The sequence below is a fragment of the Leucopleurus acutus genome (genome assembly GCF_964270905.1).
Source record: "Leucopleurus acutus genome assembly, chromosome: 7".
NCBI lineage: Eukaryota > Metazoa > Chordata > Mammalia > Artiodactyla > Delphinidae > Leucopleurus > Leucopleurus acutus.
Window position 1 is genome coordinate 100,108,093 of NC_139150.1, and position 18,161 is coordinate 100,126,253.

At 45.2% G+C, this 18,161-nt stretch overlaps 1 protein-coding gene across 1 annotated transcript; it reads left to right on the forward strand.

The window, feature by feature from the left end:
* The first annotated feature begins 6,547 nt into the window (after positions 1 to 6,547).
* Positions 6,548 to 14,150, forward strand: POLR3D (RNA polymerase III subunit D). The gene is made up of 9 exons (XM_082842408.1): positions 6,548 to 6,682; positions 6,907 to 7,076; positions 8,060 to 8,103; positions 8,716 to 8,867; positions 9,030 to 9,154; positions 9,365 to 9,533; positions 9,866 to 10,131; positions 10,544 to 10,696; positions 10,869 to 14,150. The coding sequence occupies exons 2-9, from the start codon at positions 6,912 to 6,914 to the stop codon at positions 10,989 to 10,991; spliced, it is 1,197 nt and encodes a 398-aa protein (XP_082698534.1). The 5' UTR covers positions 6,548 to 6,682; positions 6,907 to 6,911; the 3' UTR covers positions 10,992 to 14,150.
* Positions 14,151 to 18,161: the final 4,011 nt, after the last annotated feature.

Here is an 18,161-nt window from a genome sequence, read left to right on the forward strand (position 1 = left end):
GGACTCTCAACCACTGCGCCACCAGGGAAGCCCTAAATAACTTTTTATTACACAAGCCATACGTGATCATTGTAGAAAGATGAGAAGAATTAATTCTAAAATTTGAGAGAATTAAAATTGCTGGTTTCCTCACCATTCAGAAATAGATGTATATGATATATACTTTATTAGCAAAAATAGAAAGTATAAATACTGTTTTATAACCTGCTTCTTTCACTTACCAATACTTTTTCTGTTCATTACATAGTCTTCCTACAGTTGTGTTTTTGTTTTTTGGCCATACCGCTCTTAGTTCCCTGACCAGGGATTGAACCTGGGCCTACGGTAGTGAAAGCACCAAGTCCTAACCACTGGACCACCAGGGAATTCCCTACAGTATTGTTTTAAATTTAAATATTTTCTATTTCTTTGGAGCCAATTCCCATCTCCTCTGATGAACTTAGTTTACTTTTTCTCCATTCTAAACAACACTGCAAGGGACATTCTTGCAGCAAAATCTCTTCCCACGCTTTAATTATTTTTTCCAGTAAAATATTAAGAGATATAATAAATATAAAGGGACCTTATTTGGATACTGATTTCACAGCAGCTAAAATTTGAATACTAACTGGATCTTTGATAATATTTAGGAATTATTAATTCTGATAATGTTTTAGTTCTTTTAAGTTCTTTTAAGAGAATATCCTTCAGCGATACACATTCTAATATTTATGGATGAATAACATCATATCTGTGATTTGTTTCAAGATAATCTCGGGGGGACATGGGGTGTGTATATGAAAGATCAGCATGGGTGGATAATTATTGAAGCCAGGCACTTTGAGATTCAATAAGCTATGGTCTCCACTTTTGTGCATGCTTGGAAGTTTCCATGTTAAATACTATATCTAAGCTATGATTACAATTATAACAAAAGCGTCTATTAAGCACCAAGACACAGTGCTAGGCATGCGATTCTCACAACGACCTCGAGGGGTGGATCTATCAACCCCATTTTCAAAGGCGGATAGTGGGAAATGAGACTCGATCCATAAGGAGTCAAGCTAGAGTCAAATCACGTCTGAGTACAAAGGCTGGGTTCTTCGTGGTAGAAGGGCACAGAGCAAATATAGAGTCTGAGGTAACAGAGAATGAGTCTGTAAGTGAAAAAAATCTACAGTCTTAACATTGCTCATGCACTTTTTAGACTCAAAATGTTTACGTCTGTTTCCCCATGGTTGAACTACGTGTGGAGATCTCAGGGGCCAATGAATGCAGACACATCCAGACAGCCTATAAAAACCACCTTGTTCATTTACAAGTGTCGACAATGACAGGAGAGGGCAGTGACTGTTTATGAGAACTGTGTGGATTTCTCAGTGCTTATTTATCTGTTCAAAATTATGTTTAGACTTCCTACAACCCTCACCAGTCACCTATTTCAAATTTACTAAGGAACATTAATTCTAAAATCTGGACACATTCCTGAGTATTCATTCAACTAAAGAATATAATATGTTTTTTTAGCTTTTTTAAACTTAAATATGTAACAACTTTAAGACATGGAAAAATACCGAATTATATTTAAGGACTCTGAAAAGCTATTAGAAGAGACACTAATGAAACGTTGGAGGGGCAGAAGAAATTTCAAGGGAAGATCAAGAACAATGAAGAAAGAATCACAAGTGAAATGAGAAGGGAAAGGACTAATGAGATAGAATGAAGGTACTGGAATAGTCACTAAACTATACCTGAAGTGGACCAGCATAGCATAGGAACTATGGAATACCCCTGGGCACAGCATGGCAAGATACAACACATACTGAATACGTGAACTCCTGCCAGGCTGGAAAGGCTTGCCTCCACACTTACTCTATTTAGAGAGTTGCATAGGAAAGAGCCTATAGAGAAGACATAGGAAAATGCAAGGCAAAGATGGCTTTTACATCAATGGTGGCAAAGTTAAATTACAGTTACAATCCACCTGGAAACAATCCACCCTTATTTTTCTTTTTTTTTTTTTCAAGATTTATTTTTTTTGGATGTGGACCATTTTTAAAGTCTTTATTGAATTTCTTACAATATTGCTTCTGTTTTATGTTTTGGTTTTTTGACCGCAAGGCATGTGGATTCTTACCTCCCCGACCAGGGATTGAACCTGCAGCCCCGACATTGGAAGGCGAAGTCTTTTTTTTTTTTTTTTTTTTTTTGCGGTATGCGGGCCTCTCACTGTTGTGGCCTCTCCCGTTGCGGAGCACAGGCTCCAAACGTGCAGGCTCAGCAGCCATGGCTCACGGGCCCAGCCGCTCTGCGGCATGTGGGATCTTCCCGGACCGGGGCGCGAACCCGTGTCCCCTGCATCGGCAGGCGGACTCTCAACCACTGCGCCACCAGGGAAGCCCTGGAGAGTACTCTTAATGGGAAATGATAATAATTGTTGTTAGGAAGTAAACCCCAAAATGTAAAAGGTAGAAGGCTTAAGTATTCTTTCCTCTTGTCCTTTCGGCCTGAAAAGTGCTGCGGAAATCCAAGAAGCACTGCAGTAAGGAAACTGGTTAAGTAAAGTATGATGTAAGACAACAATTTGGAATAATATTTAGCCATTAAAAACCATAATTTAGGGCTTCCCTGGTGGCACAGTGGTTAAGAATCTGCCTGCCAATGCAGGGGACATGGGTTCGAGCCCTGGTCCAGTAAGATCCCACATGCCGTGGAACAACTAAGCCTGTGCACCACAACTACTGAGCCTGTGCTCTAGAGCCTGGGAGCCACAACTACTGAAGCCTGCGTGCCTAGAGCCCGTGCTCCGCAACAAAAGAAGACACCACAATGAGAAGCCTGCATGCCTCAACGAAGAGTAGCCTCCACTTGCAATTAGAGAAAGCCTGCGCCCAGCAACAAAGACCCAACACAGCCAAAAATAAATAAATTTTAAAAACCATAATTTAGAATATTTAATAACTCAGAAATGTTTATAGTATATTAAGAGAAAAAAGCAGATTATAGAACCATATATAAAATGTTTCCATTTTTAACTTTGATACAATTTTTAAAGGTTACTTTCCATTTACAATTATTACAAAATATTGGCTACATTCCCCGTGCTGTACAATACATCCTTGAGCCTATCTTACACCCAATAGTTTGTACCTCCCACTGCCACACCCCTATATTGTCCCTCCCCCACCCCCACTGGTAACCACTAGTTTGTTCTTTATATATGTGAATCTGCTCCTTTTTTGTTATATTCACTAGCTTGTTGTAGTTTTTAGATTCCACATATAAGTGATACCACACAGTATTTGTCTTTCTCTGTCTGACTTATTTCACTTAGCACAATGCCCTCCAAGTCCACCCATGTTGCTGCAAATGGCAAATTTTCGTTCTTCTTTATGGCTGAGTAGTATTCCATTGTGTATATATACCACATCTTTTTTATCCATTCATCTCTTGATGGACACTTAGTTTGTTTCCTTGTCTTGGCAATTGTAAATAATGCTGCTATGAACATTGGGGTGCACCTATCTTTTCAATTAGTGTTTTTTTTTTTCAGATATATACCCAGGAGTGGAATTGCTGGGTCATCTGGTAGTTCTAATTTTAGTTTTTTAAGAAACCTCCATACTGTTTTCCACAGTGGCTGCAACAATTTACTTTCCCAAGAACAGTGTACAAATGTTCCCTTTTCTCCACATCCTCGCCAACATTTGTTATTTGTAGACTTTGATAATAGCCATTCTGACAGGTGTGAGGTGATATCTCATTGTGGTTTTGATTTGCATCTTTCATAATTAGTAGTTTTGAGCATCTTTTCATGTGCCTGTTGGCCATCTGCATTTCTTCTTTGGAAAAATGTCTCTTCAGTTCTTCTGTCCATTTTTTAATTGGGTTGTTTGCTTTTTTTGATGTTGAGTTGTTATACTTCATTTATAGTTATTATACTCCATTTACAGTTATTATAAAACATTGGCTGTATTCCCATTGTTGTACAAGATATCCTTGTGGCTTATTTTACACCTAATAGTTTGTACCTACTGTTGTACCCCTACTCCCAGATTGACCGTTCCCCACTTCCCTCTTCCCACTGGTAACCACTAGTTTGTTCTCTATATATGTGAATCTTCTTCTTTTTTGTTACATTCACTAGTTTGTTGTGTTTTTTAGATTCCACATATAAGTGATAGCATACGGTATTTATCTTGCTCCATCTTACTTATTTCACTTAGCAGTAATGCCCTCCAAGTCCGTCTATGTTGCTGCAAATGGCAAATTTTCATTCTTTTTTATGGATGAGTAGTATTCCATTATGTATATGTGTGTCTCTCTCTCTCTCTTTCTCTCTCTCTATATATGGATGCTTTTTAAAAATTTCCAAATTTTCTACAATGAATAAGTATCTTTGTAAAACACAAAATAAAACAAAAACCTAGGAGCTGCTAGAAAGCTGCTGGACCTCAAAGCCCAGAGAATGACATCAAAGCAGTTTTATCTAGTGTCCCAGTCAGAAGCTAAGAGCTGCTATGCATAGCTCTGTAAGGGACAGGAAGAGCTTTCCTTTGTTTAGGTTTAGTTATATAAAACCAATATGGAGAAAAGAAGTTGAAAAAAGTCTCGTTTAGAAACCAACACAATATTAATATATTATTAAATTGACAACAATTTAAAAAATTTTAAGAGCCAATACTCAAAACAATGTGGCAAAATGTTATATATATTCTTATATATGACATACATTTATGTATATGTTTTCTTACTGGTGATGCATATCAACACAACCCTTTGAAAGCAATTCAGCAAAATGGATGAACAACCATAAAATGTGCATGTTCAGAATGGTACAAGCCACTGTGGAAACAGCTTGGCAGTTTCTGATAAAATTAAGCATACAACTATCATTCAACTCAACAATTGCACTTGTGGGCATTTATCCCAGAGAAAGAAAAACTTGCACAAAAACCTGTACATGTGTGTTCATAGCAGCTTTATTTGTGATAGCCCCAAACTGAAAACCACCCAGATGTTCTTCAAAGGATGAATAGTTAAACAAACCATGGATATTCAGCAATAAAAAGGAATGAACTAGTTATACGTGCATGATACATGCAACAACTTGGATAATCTCCAGGGAATTACGCCGAGTGAACAAAGCCATCCCAAGAAGTCACATATTGTATTATTCCATCTTTGAATGATTTCCACTCTGGAAATAACAAAAGTATAAGATAGAGAACAGATTAGCAGCTGCCAGGGATGTGTGGGAGAGAGGGAAGTGTGGCTGTAAAAGGGCACTAGAGGATCCTTGTCGTAATGGAAATGTCTTGTATTTTTCCTACCAATGTAGATATTCTGGTTGTGATAGTGTACTATAGTTTTACAATATGATACTATTGGGGAACCTATGTAAAAGGTACTTGGGATCTCCGAATTATTTCTTATAACTGCACGTGTATCTACTATTATCTCAAAATAAATTTTACTTAAAAAAATAAAGTACATCTTCTTTTGGTCAGTTATCAGAAGTCTGGAAATTTGTTCTAGGAATATTATCCAGAAGAAAAAACTTTAAAGGCACCAGATGTTCACTACAGTGGTATTTACAATAGGGAAAAGAAACAATTTAAGTGTCCAAACAGGAACACAGACAAATCGTAGCATAGCCACCCAAGAATTATGCAGTCGTTTGATGCAACAACAAAGCAACGTTATTTGAAAAGGGAGGATTCAAAACTGTGGTACAATGTGAAATCTCTGTGAGGGGGATTGTAAGATATTACAGAAGTTTTAATAGTCTATGTGAAATTCTAACAAATGTTTTCCTTCCTTCAAGCTATCTGTAAAGTTACATGGTTTTTACACGGTTTGGGGGTGGAGGGAACGACAGTAAAGGACATTTTTTTATGTTAAATTACAAATGTCGGAGTCACGATAAAAGTTCTTTAAATCTGTCCCTCAGAACCAACAGAACAAACTTCGTTTTTCAGGTTCCAGGGTGGGAACAAGAGTGCATACAAGGGCCCACAGTCACGAGTCCAGGGCAGGTGCCATTAGGCACCCGATTCATCCGCTGCAGCTGCTCCAGCGCTATGCCCACAGCCCAACCCCAGGATCCCACCAGGAGTCCTGGGAAAGGACCCCCGAACAAGGGCGAGGATGCAGCCCAGAGGTGCAGTGACCACTCCAAGGTCACCAGCGAGCTGGCAGTCGAGGCTCGGCCCGGCCCAGCCCAGAGCTCCCTGACTCTGAGTCGGGGTCTCGCTCTCTCCCCCGCGTCCCCCGCCCCAACCCAAGCTTCGACCCCAAGGCTCCGCAGCGGCGAACTCCCACGTTGCGTCCAGGCGGCCACCCGGCCCCCAGCCCCTGAGCTGGCGCCCCCACCTCACGCCGCCGGCCAAGACCCCCCGAGCGCTGCAGCGTGGCGGGACCTAGACCATTCCCCGCTTCCTTTTTCGCCCTCTCAACCCAGCTTTTCCCGACTCCGGGAAGAACCGGGAAGAGAAGGCGGAGGGGAGCTAGGCGCCGCCGGATAAATACTGTGGCTCGGCCCCGCCCACCGACCTCACTTCCGCCCCGCGACAAGATGGCGGCGCCCGCGCCGTGCCACGCAGACTTCCGCCCGGCGCCGAGGCCCGGGGTCGACCGCGGGTCGCCTCGGAGGTGAAGTCGGGACGTGCGTGGTGCGGAGCTGCAGCCTGGGTGCGCTGAGGTGCGTCGTTGCCTCGTGCCTTGTCGGGAGCCTGGGGAGACGGCGAGCCAAGGGGTCTGGCCGCGGTGGTCGGGGTACTCTCGCCACGTGGGAGGGGGAGGAGCTGAGACGCTGCGGGAGGGACGCCCTGACGGGGGGCGGGAGGCCACGTGGGTGGGGTTTCGCCCAGGGTCCGCGTGTCCTCCCCCTCGAGTGACTTCGTTACCCCTTTCCTCCTCTCCCAGGCACCATGTCAGAAGGAGACGCCGCGGGCGAGCCCAGTGCTCCAGGAGGGCCCCGACCCCTCCTTTCTGGGGCGCGGGGGCTTATCGGGCGGAGGCCGGCGCCTTCCCTCACCCCGGGCCGCCTTCCCTCCATCCGCTCCAGGGATCTCACCCTCGGGGGAGTCAAGAAGGTACCCGACGGCACCTTTCTAAAGAAACCCAACTACCCTGAATTCCAGGCACCTGGGGGTTTGACTGATGTTCCTGGAGGGCCTAGCGTGCTGTTGGGCCTCAGGAATCTTGTCTTCAGACTTACGCCTACAATTTCCGGGGAGCCTACCCTACCTTCAAATCAAGACACTGGGTACAAAATACTGACATGGCTCTCAGAGATGACTGAAGAGCAGAGAATCCTAATTAGCTCAAAAGCAACTTGAGCAGTGTTTATTTCGTTTGTGTGTGTGTCTTGGATACCTTTAACAAACCCACGAAAGCCACGCAGGCATAAACTTTGCCTTCAATTTAAGAGAGTTCTGAATTTGACCTGGATCCCAGTGTGCAAACTTCTGATCCAAAGTATTATGATTCTTAGACATGGTATCAGAGGCTCTGAGTCCTTTCCTGTTATGTTTATGACTGTAGATGTAAAGGGTAGCCCTTAAAGAAGATGGGGAGGATGACAGCATAAAAGCAGCCAGTTTTTGAAGACCAAAGTTTACCTTTGGAAATTCTGGTGGCAGTCTAACCTGATCCTCTGTTTGTGAGTGCTGGCAGATCTGTCTTCCCTACTGGAGCCTTGCTGCTAGAGCTCTTTCCCTATGATACTCTCTGGTCTCTATAGCAGTTTGAAGACAAGGGGTGAGGTTAGGTAAATTGCTTTGCTATTAGAAGTCCTGAGGGCTCTCCTTTCAGGGGTCAGAAGCTGAGGCTGCTATTTAAATGTTTTTTGATGCCCCTTTTCTTCTATGTGTAACTCCACTGTCACCATGACATGACATTCCTCCTTTTCAAACACATGTCCGTTTCTGTAAGTCTTTGACAACAGTGTGGAATGTGCAGAAGAGAGCCATGTTGGTCTTTGTCCACAGAAGTTGCCCCTTTGGAAGTTTTTATTTTCCCCTGTACTTTGGGATCAGAATTTACCGAATCAGTGACTCCTGTATTTTACTTTCAGAAAACCTTCACCCCAAATATCATCAGTCGGAAGGTCAAGGAAGAGTAAGTAGCTAGGCCTTCTGAATACTTGCCCCTTATTTACTTGTTCTGAATTTGGGCCTTTGGGGAAATAACTAAGTATGTGGCTCAGAAATTTAAATTTGTAGATTTAATTCTTTTCAGTAGTGATTTTCAACCCTGGCTCCCAGGTGATTCTAGCGTGCAAGCTTTAAAAAAATACGGATGCCTGGGAGTCCATCCCTAAAATAGTGGTTTAACTTGTTTGCAATGAAACAGAGTGATTATCTTTTATAGCCAGAGTTGAGAGCCAGTAGTTTGGGCAAAGATGTATCAGGTTTTCTCTTAAGTTCTTTTGCAATGCAGCTTTCCTACTTTCAGTCAATACCAAAAAATCCACATTTTGGGGCAGTCTCTATAATTCAACTTTTGAGTTATAGTTCTAACATACACTCTCAAGCAAAAAGGTAAAGTACAGTAAACTGAAAGGACTCTGCTTCAGCAAGGAAGTGAAAAAGGTGCTAGACTTAAGATTGGGTGTTCTGCTTCTCATGATGTAGTTGTTGGCTCATGTGGAGCGGAGTGTATGGGAGAGTAAGACCAGTTCTCAGAGGCAGGGGAAGTGAGTGGTTTCCCTTAATCCAGTGTCTTTTCCAGGCCCAAGGAAGAAGTAACTGTCAAGAAGGAGAAGCGTGATAGGGATAGAGACCGACAGCGAGAGGGCCATGGACGGGGCCGGGGGCGCCCAGAAGTGATCCAGTCCCACTCTATCTTTGAGCAGGGCCCAGCTGAAATGATGAAGAAAAAGGGTACAAAGCTGCCGGGGCTCCGGGAGGAAGGAATTGGTGGATTTCAGTTCAGACTGCTCACGAGAAGGGCAAGGGCGGTGGCATTCCCCTGCTTGCTCCCAGTTAGTGTTCCTTGCTGTTGGCCCCTTCCTTACTCCTGGTGAACTGGGTGGTTTCCCACAGGGAACTGGGATAAGACGGTGGATGTGTCGGACATGGGGCCCTCTCACATCATCAACATCAAAAAGGAGAAGAGGGAGACAGATGAAGAAACAAAACAGATTCTGCGTATGCTGGAGAAGGATGATGTAGGTACCAGCAGGCTGGGGGGATGGGGCTTCTTTGTGTGATGAAAAGCACTTCAGGGGAACCAAGTCGGGGGAAGCAGAGCTCTCTGATGTCCTGGAAGCCTGGTGAGCGGCGGGAATCTTCGATTAGAAAAGGACTAAGGTGGACTGCACTCCCAGGTATTTGTGTGTGCTGGCCCTGCCATGTGACCCCCGACTCTTCTTTGGCAGTTCATCGATGACCCTGGGCTGAGGAATGACACTCGAAATATGCCTGTGCAGCTGCCGCTGGCTCACTCGGGCTGGCTTTTTAAGGAAGAGAATGAAGAACCAGATGTTAAACCTTGGCTGGCTGGCTCCAAGGAAGAGGACATGGAGGTGGACGTGCCTGCTGTGAAAGGTACTCTGTGTCAGTTAACGTCTTGTCTCCTTTTCTCCAGCTGTCCCCCAAGAGTGAGTTTCCCAGACTGCTGCTGCCAGGCCGGTCCTCTCCCACTCCACAGGACCTGAGCACGCTCAGCGGGTTCACGCTGACGGGGATCGGTGGGCCCAGCCTGCGATACTCCTTTTTAAATAAGTCACACAGCTTCTGGATCCCTCTTTCAAAGCAGAGTTTCCTTGCAGCTTCCTGGCTGAGTGACAGTGGAGCAGACCAGGCCGAAGGGATGGGTGCAGTGAGATGGCATAGGGGCTGGCCACTGATAGCCCTTCCAATTCTGTTATCTCGGGCAGTGAAAGAGGAGCCACGAGATGAGGAAGAGGAGGCCAAGATGAAGGCTTCCTCCAGAGCAGCCAGGAAGACCCCGGGCCTCCCGAAGGACGTATCTGTGGCAGAGCTGCTCAGGGAGCTGAGCCTCACGCAGGAGGAAGAGCTGCTGTTCCTGCAGCTGCCAGACTCACTCCCTGGCCAGCCGCCCACTCAGGACGTCAAGCCTATCAAGACAGAGGTGCAGAGCGAGGACGGACAGGTGGTGGTTATAAAGCAGGAGAAAGACCGGGTACGTTCACGATTGAGTTCTGTGAAGATGCAGGGGACCAGGAGGGGAAAGAGCCACCTGCAGGGGGAAGCAAAGGTGTGCCGCCCGCCCACGCTGAAATGCGAGAATAATGTGCATTTGTTCTTTCTGCCCGCGAGGGCCTTGGGGCTTTGTACTTCAATGCCAGTTGTATGTGTGTGTTTCACGGTGAGATATTTTGAATGTGTACAAATCAGAGAACATAGACTCTCATATACCATCACCCAGCTTTATCAGTTACTGATATTTTGTCCATTTATGTTTGCTGTGGTTTGGGTTTTGTTCTGTTTTCTGACCAGTGTCAGGCAGCCCCAGGAAAAGGCCCTGTCTGGGGAGCTAAAGGATGGAGGGAACGGCTCCTAACCCAGTGTCCATCCCCTCGTTGTCTTCGCAGGAAGCCAGGCTGGCAGAGAATGCTTGTACCCTGGCCGACCTGACAGAGGGTCAGGTCGGCAAGCTGCTCATCCGCAGGTCGGGGAAGGTGCAGCTCCTCCTGGGCAAGGTGACTCTGGACGTGACGATGGGGACCACCTGCTCTTTCCTGCAGGTGAGAGCCTGCTGGGTCGGGACGGAGGCTCTTCGAGACATCGAGGAGCGTTGAGGACTCGGTGCTGAATATGGAGGAAGGGTTCTTGGGATTATCACGTTGAAATCACAGGACTGAGCGAGTGATAGGCTATGCGGTTTTGGTTCTCATCTCTGTCTCTCTTCATTGGCAGGAGCTGGTGTCCGTGGGCCTTGGAGACAGTAGGACGGGTGACATGACGGTCCTGGGACACGTAAAGCACAAACTTGTATGTTCTCCCAATTTTGAATCCCTGTTGGATCACAAACACCGGTAAAAGGAGCAGATGGAGGATGGCGGTGATTGTGTCCACGGCTGCTGCCTGCTCCAGACGTTTTGTTCTCAAATCTGTTCAACCCAGAAGGCGCCTGTTTAGCCCACCCACTCCAGCCATCGTCCCAGTTTTCCCCACATGGCTCCTTCCCGCAGCAGCTGTGAACGGCGCAGTGACCTTCCCGCAGCACGGAAACTGCACACCCTCACTGCTGGGGGGCTTGTCCCTGCTATTTATTTTTATATTTATGACTTACCTCTTCAACTGACTGCACCCTCCCCAGGTGGAGAGGCGGCACGGTCTGGGAAGGGACAGGCTCCTTCTCTAGGTGACGTCTTTGTTCTCAGGGTAGGAAGTGTAAGGACAGCTGCTGCTGCTGCTCCCGCCTTCCTCCCAACAGGCAGCACCAGAGAGAGAGCAGGGACTTCTCGAGTCTGAGACTCAGCCCCAGCTCTGCCCATTACTAGTTGTGTGATTGACAAACTACCTAACGTTTCTGAGCCTCATATTCCTCATCTGACAAAAATGAGGACGATACCTACCTCACAGGGTTGGCATGAGGATGCAGTGGAATATTGTCGACGAAAACTTGCACAAGGCCAGACATACACAGTAGGCGCTCAATAAATGTTAGTTTAGTTTCCCTTCGACTGAATCTATTTTCAAACAAAAGAGAGATTCTGAGAATCTCAGATAAAGTGAATGGAGCTGCTTTATCCCACATTCTTACTCCGTGTCCTATCCCCCCAGCCTGATGCTCTGAAGGTTTGGGTTTGGGCCCTTCTATGCCCTTTTTTTCCTAAGCACTCTTAGGCAAGTGCTTCCTGTCCATTGCTGCGAGGCCCTAGCTGTAGGTGCCATCAGAAGTGACAGAGTCAGAGACTCACTCTTCCCAGTGCCCTGCAGATGCCTTCGGGTGACATGGTGGTCCCAGGACTCCCTCCACCCTCACTCCTGCAGTAAGTAGCTGCTACTCTTCCAGTAGCAGCTACTGGAAGAGTAGCTGCTTCCACTATTTCTCAGAAGAAACCTGTGACCACTCCTGGAGAATTATCACCACACCGAGTCAAATACTGCTGAAAAACAACCCTGGTTGAGATAGTAAGTAGAAGATTTATTGAATAATGGCCTCACTTTGAATTTGAGAGGCCCACCTCTGTCTCCTGTCCTGGCATCAACTTGGATTCCACTGCCACTGGCCGCACTGGCCTTGTAGTTCATTGGTCTGTGGTCTTGTTCCTTTCAGCAGCTCACCACACTCTTGACCCTTCCAGTGTGTGGTCCCCAAGGAGCAGCTTCTCTTTCCTCGTCCCTTGTCTGCAGGGCAGGGTCGGGGAGGCACCTCGGAGGTTGGGGAAGGCCTCCTGTTGCAGTGTTCGTGGTCATTAGACACCGGCAACTCGGCTCCCTTTGCTGTGAGCTTAGCAGACCACCTCTGGAACAGGTGTGAACCACACAGACTCCTCTTAACTTAGGTGGCCCAAGAGGTTTTGGAAGGATATGCCTTTCTTTAGTCTCGCCTTCTGTTCCTTGAGCCTGTTTTTCATTCATCACCACTGGGGCTTCTCCACCGAGCCCCTCAAGCTGCCTAGCCAGCAGCTAGGAGGCAGGATTGACTGTGTAGTCCCCACATCGCCCCTTCTGTAGCTAAGAGCTCACGTGAGCTCTGTTGGATGTACTGTTCTGGTCTCTGTTCTCACTGTAGAGGACAGGTGAGCAGAAAGGGTCTTGGAGATGTGTGCCATGGAAGTCCTGTTTGGTCTGATGCTGAGCTTTGATGAACCAACTCCTTTTTTGTTCTCTGGGCTTCAGTGTTTGCTGCTTCTCCTTTTCCACAGCTAATGAACTGCCAGTGAGTCTCCATTGTAATCCTCTCTTTCTCTTGGCTACTTTGGTTCAAAAACACTCTTCTGCTTTTCCCGGCTAGCTCAAAGGCCCTGCCTTGTTAGATGTTTGGTGTTTTGCAGTCTTGAGTTCTTTGACTCCTCCATGGAAGCTTGAGGAAGAGTGTGTACCACTTTAACGTTCACCACTTTGCCATTTCAAGTATCTTGGGGATCGACCGTTATGACCCTGCGTCACAGTCCCCACGATCTGTCTCTACATTCCTGATACACAGATTGAACATCGTCAATAAAAGTGTGGCAAAAAGACGAGGCAAGTCTGCTTTCTTGGCCAAGCCTCCAAAGCATACATTTCTACCAACAAATAAATGCAAATGACAGGAGTAAAAAGCCCAAAGCCAAATTCATGTATGAGTGCAAATGGATGCAAATTTATTACTACCTGCATCTGTGTGTATGCATTTTGTTAAGATGCCGAAAGCAAGCTGTAGGCTTGTTCATTTCTTAATTACATGATTAAGTGACAGAGTGTGGGCCTTAGAGTCAGGGTGGGGTTTGAATCTAACTCCACCAGTGTAACATTGGGGAAAATCATTTATCCTCACTAAGCTCAGTTTTATACATTTTCTGTAAAAATGAGATAATAGTAGCTTTTTAATAGGGTTGCTTTAAATTACAGTGGACATAAAGCATTTATTTCCTGCCAGACAGAAAAGTGCTTCTGTCAGGACGTGATCAGCACAAGTAACAGAAAACTAGACTGACAGTGACGTAAGCAATAAGAATGTTTAATTATCTCATGTAATGGGCAGTCTGGAGATAGATGGTTCCAGAGTTGGGTGGCAGCCAAAACATCAAGGTTTTCTTGGATGCATTTGTTCTGCCATCCTTGGTGTTACAAAGTGGCTGTAACAACTCAGCATCATTTCTTCAAATGACAGTGTCCAGAGCCAAAGCAGGAAGCAAAGTAGACAGCAGTTAAGGAACTTCCTCCTCATTCTGCTCATATCAGGGAGGAATGTCCTTCAGAGGCCCAAAGAGACTTGCCCCTATGTCTCTCTGATAGAGCGGACCACATAACCACCCTTGGATGGGCACTGGCAAAGAGGGGTGGGTGGACCAGTTTGTCCCCTGGCACTGACGTCTTGTTGCCTTTGAGACGGGGTTTTGTTAGTAGGGAAGAAACAGGAATGGCACTTAGGTATAAACAGTCCATGATAGTTGCCACCGTGATTAAAAAATACTGTCTATTGTACTAAACTCTAACTATATCTAGGTAGAATTTTTTTTAATGTTCAATTACCTTTTATTCTAAATAAACCAGTTTTAACATCTTAGTGCATATTCTTTCAGACTACAAAATTGTGTATGTTACATATAATGATATAAACATGCTGCTTTATCACATTTCATCTCACTCAAAAATACAGTTCTTCCATGTTAATAGTAAGCGTCTTGTACTTCAGATACTTCTGATCTAGCTGAAAATACCAGAGACAGCGCCCTTTAATCCTCCCAGACCTACCCACGTGGTCCAATTGATCACTCACACTTGGCTCTTTAAAGGAAGAGGCTTATTTCCTAGGTATAGTCACAGTGAAAACAGTGACGTCCATTGCCTATTCATCCCACCCCCAGCCTAGTGCAGGATACTTCCACAGTTGGGGCATCCCCCTCTTAAGATGGCTACAGCTATAGTGACATGCCATGTTGACAGCTGCTCTTGGACTGTGGTTCAGCTGCCGAAGTTCTGATGGAGGGTCGGAACTGGAGTGAGCTAAGGTCTCAAGGGCATCATCTGAAAAAATGGAGATAGAATGCCAATTCTAGGAACCCCTCTGTGTGGCCAACTTCTGACTCAGCTCTTCTGAAGCATTTCTTCCGTCCCCTTCCATGGGAGCAGTCACTGGTCCAACTCCCTGAAAGCTGAGACAGAGGTTAGACTTCCTTCTGTTTGGCTCATTTACATTTAAGACCCAGTCAGTTGGAAAAAATGCAGTCTTGATCATCATTGGCCCAACGGTTTTATCTTGTGTAGTTTTCAGGATTCAGTGGAGAAATAAAAACCATTCTAGGTACTCTAAGCAAAAAAGTTTAATACAGGAAGATAAGTATTTTTAGACTCATTGGAAAGCTGGAAGAGTGAGCCATAGGTTGAGTCTCCAGGATTCAGAACCCTAGAGAACTGATACACCAGGGGAGCTACACCCTCTGCTAGAATCAGGAAGGCGGAGGACCTGGATCGAGCTATGAGGACACACTGCACGGCCGCAATCTAGGGATCAGGCAGTGCCCGCAGTCTCAACTGCCTGGGGAACCACAGAGCTAAAGGTTGCACCCTGGAACACCTGAAGACAACCCCCACATGCTGAGTGCCCTCTGTGTGCTAGGTACAGTTCAAGCGTAGTATTTGTCAGTGACAAAACAGAAAGGTCTCTGTCCTGGTGGAACTTGCATTCTAGTGAGGGAGACAGACAATAAGTATAAGTAAGTTACAGAGTATTTAGAAGGTGATGAGTGCTTGGGAATTTTTCTTTTAAAGGGTAAGGGGAGTCTATGGGTGGTAGTATCACAGTAAGTAGGGTAGGCTTCATTGAAAAAATATTTGAAGTGAAGCAGCCGGATCAGTAGGCAGTGGGGACAGCTAGGAGCTGACACTGTGAGAGAGGGGACAGTATCAGAGGTGGGGTGGGCAGCCCAGGTCCTGCAGGGTTTCGAAGCCATCATAAGGACTTTGGCTTTATTCTAAGGGAAATGATTAGCTGTTGCAAGTGTCTCTTAGGTTTCAAAAGGCTCCCATTAGCTGCTGGGTTGAGACAAGGGTAGAAGCAGAGGCACCAGTTTGGAGGCTGCTACATTAACCCAGGCAACAGACGGCAGTGGCTTGGACCAGGGTTAATGGTGGAGGTTTTGGGAAGTGGTTGGTTGCTAGATACTTATTTCAAAGGTAGAGCCACCTCGATCTGCTGATAGAGTAGATGTGGGGTGTGAGAGAGCAGAATCAAACAGCCAAAGCAGTAGGAAGGTGGGCCATACTTCCACCTTTCAAATCCCAATTGATAGAACCTAACTCACATCCAGCATCCTCGTGCAAGTGATTTTGGGAAATGTAGCATCCGCCTTCTAGCCCCAGTAATCCAGGTTGGCACTTTATAAAGTGGTGGTTGTTGCGTGCACGTTCAACCACATTCAGCAGAGTTGGCTTAAGGATCCAAAATTTGAAGGTAAAGCTTTCTGTGGCCGTGTCGTGCTGCCAATACAAAGTTCTCTGGTTCATTTCCTCAAAAAACAGTATACTCCAAATGAAAACACAATACCCAAGACTGACTGTACTCAGTGTGACTCACGCATTTTCCCAGGGCAAGATAATACAGGAATTCTTTTGGAAACAGCTCTTACACTGTACAACATAACATTAATGGCTACATTAGAATGCATCTTTGGACTATCAAAATTGACCCTGATTTCTGGACAATTTTGGTTTATCCAATTTTTCACGATTTTAAAAGTGATGTGATAAACAATTTTGTAGTTAAATTGTTTCTGATATCCTCATTTCCTTAGGATGTTTTTAAATTAAAAATGGCTTTTTTGACATTGAAAGTGTGAAATTCTATGCCATCTTTAAGGCTTTTGGTAGATAACGCCCTCCAGAATGTTTGCACCTGTCCACATGCCCATCAACAGTGTGTAAGAGTTGCTTGTGCATTTGTAAAGTTAATGTATTAATCAAGATTCTGGTTTTGAACTATATAAATGTAAAAAGATGCTGAGTAGAGACCTGACCTGTACTCAGCTGACCCTCAGGGTAGATAACTAATGTTTTCTCTCTTCCCTCTGTCAGACACCAAAGGGGGTTGATGTGTAAAGAACACGCTGCCCCCGCAGTTGGGTTATATGCTTTCCAAAAGTCAGTTGTGTTTTTCCCAAGCTTGCTCTTGCCAGTTGTGTTCACTATCGTACTTACATAATTCAGTTAAACATGGTATAAACTAATAAAATATGAGGATTAGAAGGAAGTATTTCTGATGAAAATAAGGTAAGTACATAATTTAAATATATAAACTGATGAAATATAAGTGCTAAAATAAAGTTCTTATTTCTGTGTAAACCAAGGTAAATGCTTTGGAAAGAATAAACGTGAGTCACTAAATACTACCATTGAATTAAGTTTGGGCAAGATAAACGTAAAGACGGGGGCAATCATAATTATCTAAAGTAATTCTGCATTCACATTTCCCCGCCAGGTGTCTAGTGCTTTGACTTCACATTCTGCTTTTGGAGACATCAAAACTGGTGATCTTAGCAGTGCATTGTAGGTGTGTGTAATTTTCATGGAATGCTAATCAGTGGACCCGTACTCAAAGAAAAGGACTTGTCCCTACACCAGAAGGAGATGAATGTCCATTTATAAGTGTTAAGTTAAAATATTTAAAATAGATACATTTCTTTTTTTCTTTTTTTTTTTTTTTTTTTTTTGCGGTACGTGGTACGCGGACCTCTCACCGCTGCGATCTCTCCCGTTGCGGAGCACAGGCTCCGGACGCGCAGGCTCAGCGGCCATGGCTCACGCGCCCAGCCGCTCCGCGGCATGTGGGATCTTCCCGGACCGGGGCACGAACCCGTGTCCCCTGCACCGGCAGGCGGACTCTCAACCACTGCGCCACCAGAGAAGCCCTAAAATAGATACATTTCTTGTATTAAAAATTTTCCCCAAAATATCTGTTAAGATTAGGTTCAGCTAAGAGAAATAGAGCCCCAAAATAACAGTGGCATAACCAAATAGACTTCTGTCTCTCATAAAAATCTAGAGATGCACAGTCTGAAGTGGTATGGCAGCTCTGCTCTACAGAGCCCCAAGGGTCTCCGCTCCTTCCAGCTTACCTTCCCATGGTGTCTAGGGTATGGCTCAGCCTCAACTTCTAAATTGAAACCAGACCTCTGTTCATTGCATCCCCACCCCTGGCAGCCAGATGAATGAAAGGTTTACATATTTCCCCATCCCCCCACCCCTTGCCAAATGACAGGGCATGTATTCAGGATTATATCTTCTTTAAGGAAGACACCTAAGAGCTGTCCCATAACGTTTATGATTACAGTTGACCCTTGAACAACACAGGTTTGAACTCTATGGGTCCACTTATGTGGGGATATGGAAGGGACTTGAGCTGACTGTAAGGGATTGGGCATCCATGGAGTTAGATGTCAGCAGGGGGTCCTGGAGCCAATTCCCCTGGGATATGGAGGGGTGATTGTACACACCATTGTCCAGAAAGTAGTGATATAGCATCAGCCTCCAAGGAGGCTGAGAAATGCGGTCTTGATCTGG

Excerpts from the sequence above, each read along its gene's own strand:
- POLR3D (XM_082842408.1), top strand. The coding sequence starts at position 6,912 with ATGTCAGAAGGAGACGCCGCGGGCGAGCCCAGTGCTCCAGGAGGGCCC. Across the intron at positions 9,155-9,364 it reads GTATGCTGGAGAAGGATGAT|TTCATCGATGACCCTGGGCT; the intron begins GTAGGTACCAGC and ends CTTCTTTGGCAG. Across the intron at positions 10,132-10,543 it reads TAAAGCAGGAGAAAGACCGG|GAAGCCAGGCTGGCAGAGAA; the intron begins GTACGTTCACGA and ends TTGTCTTCGCAG.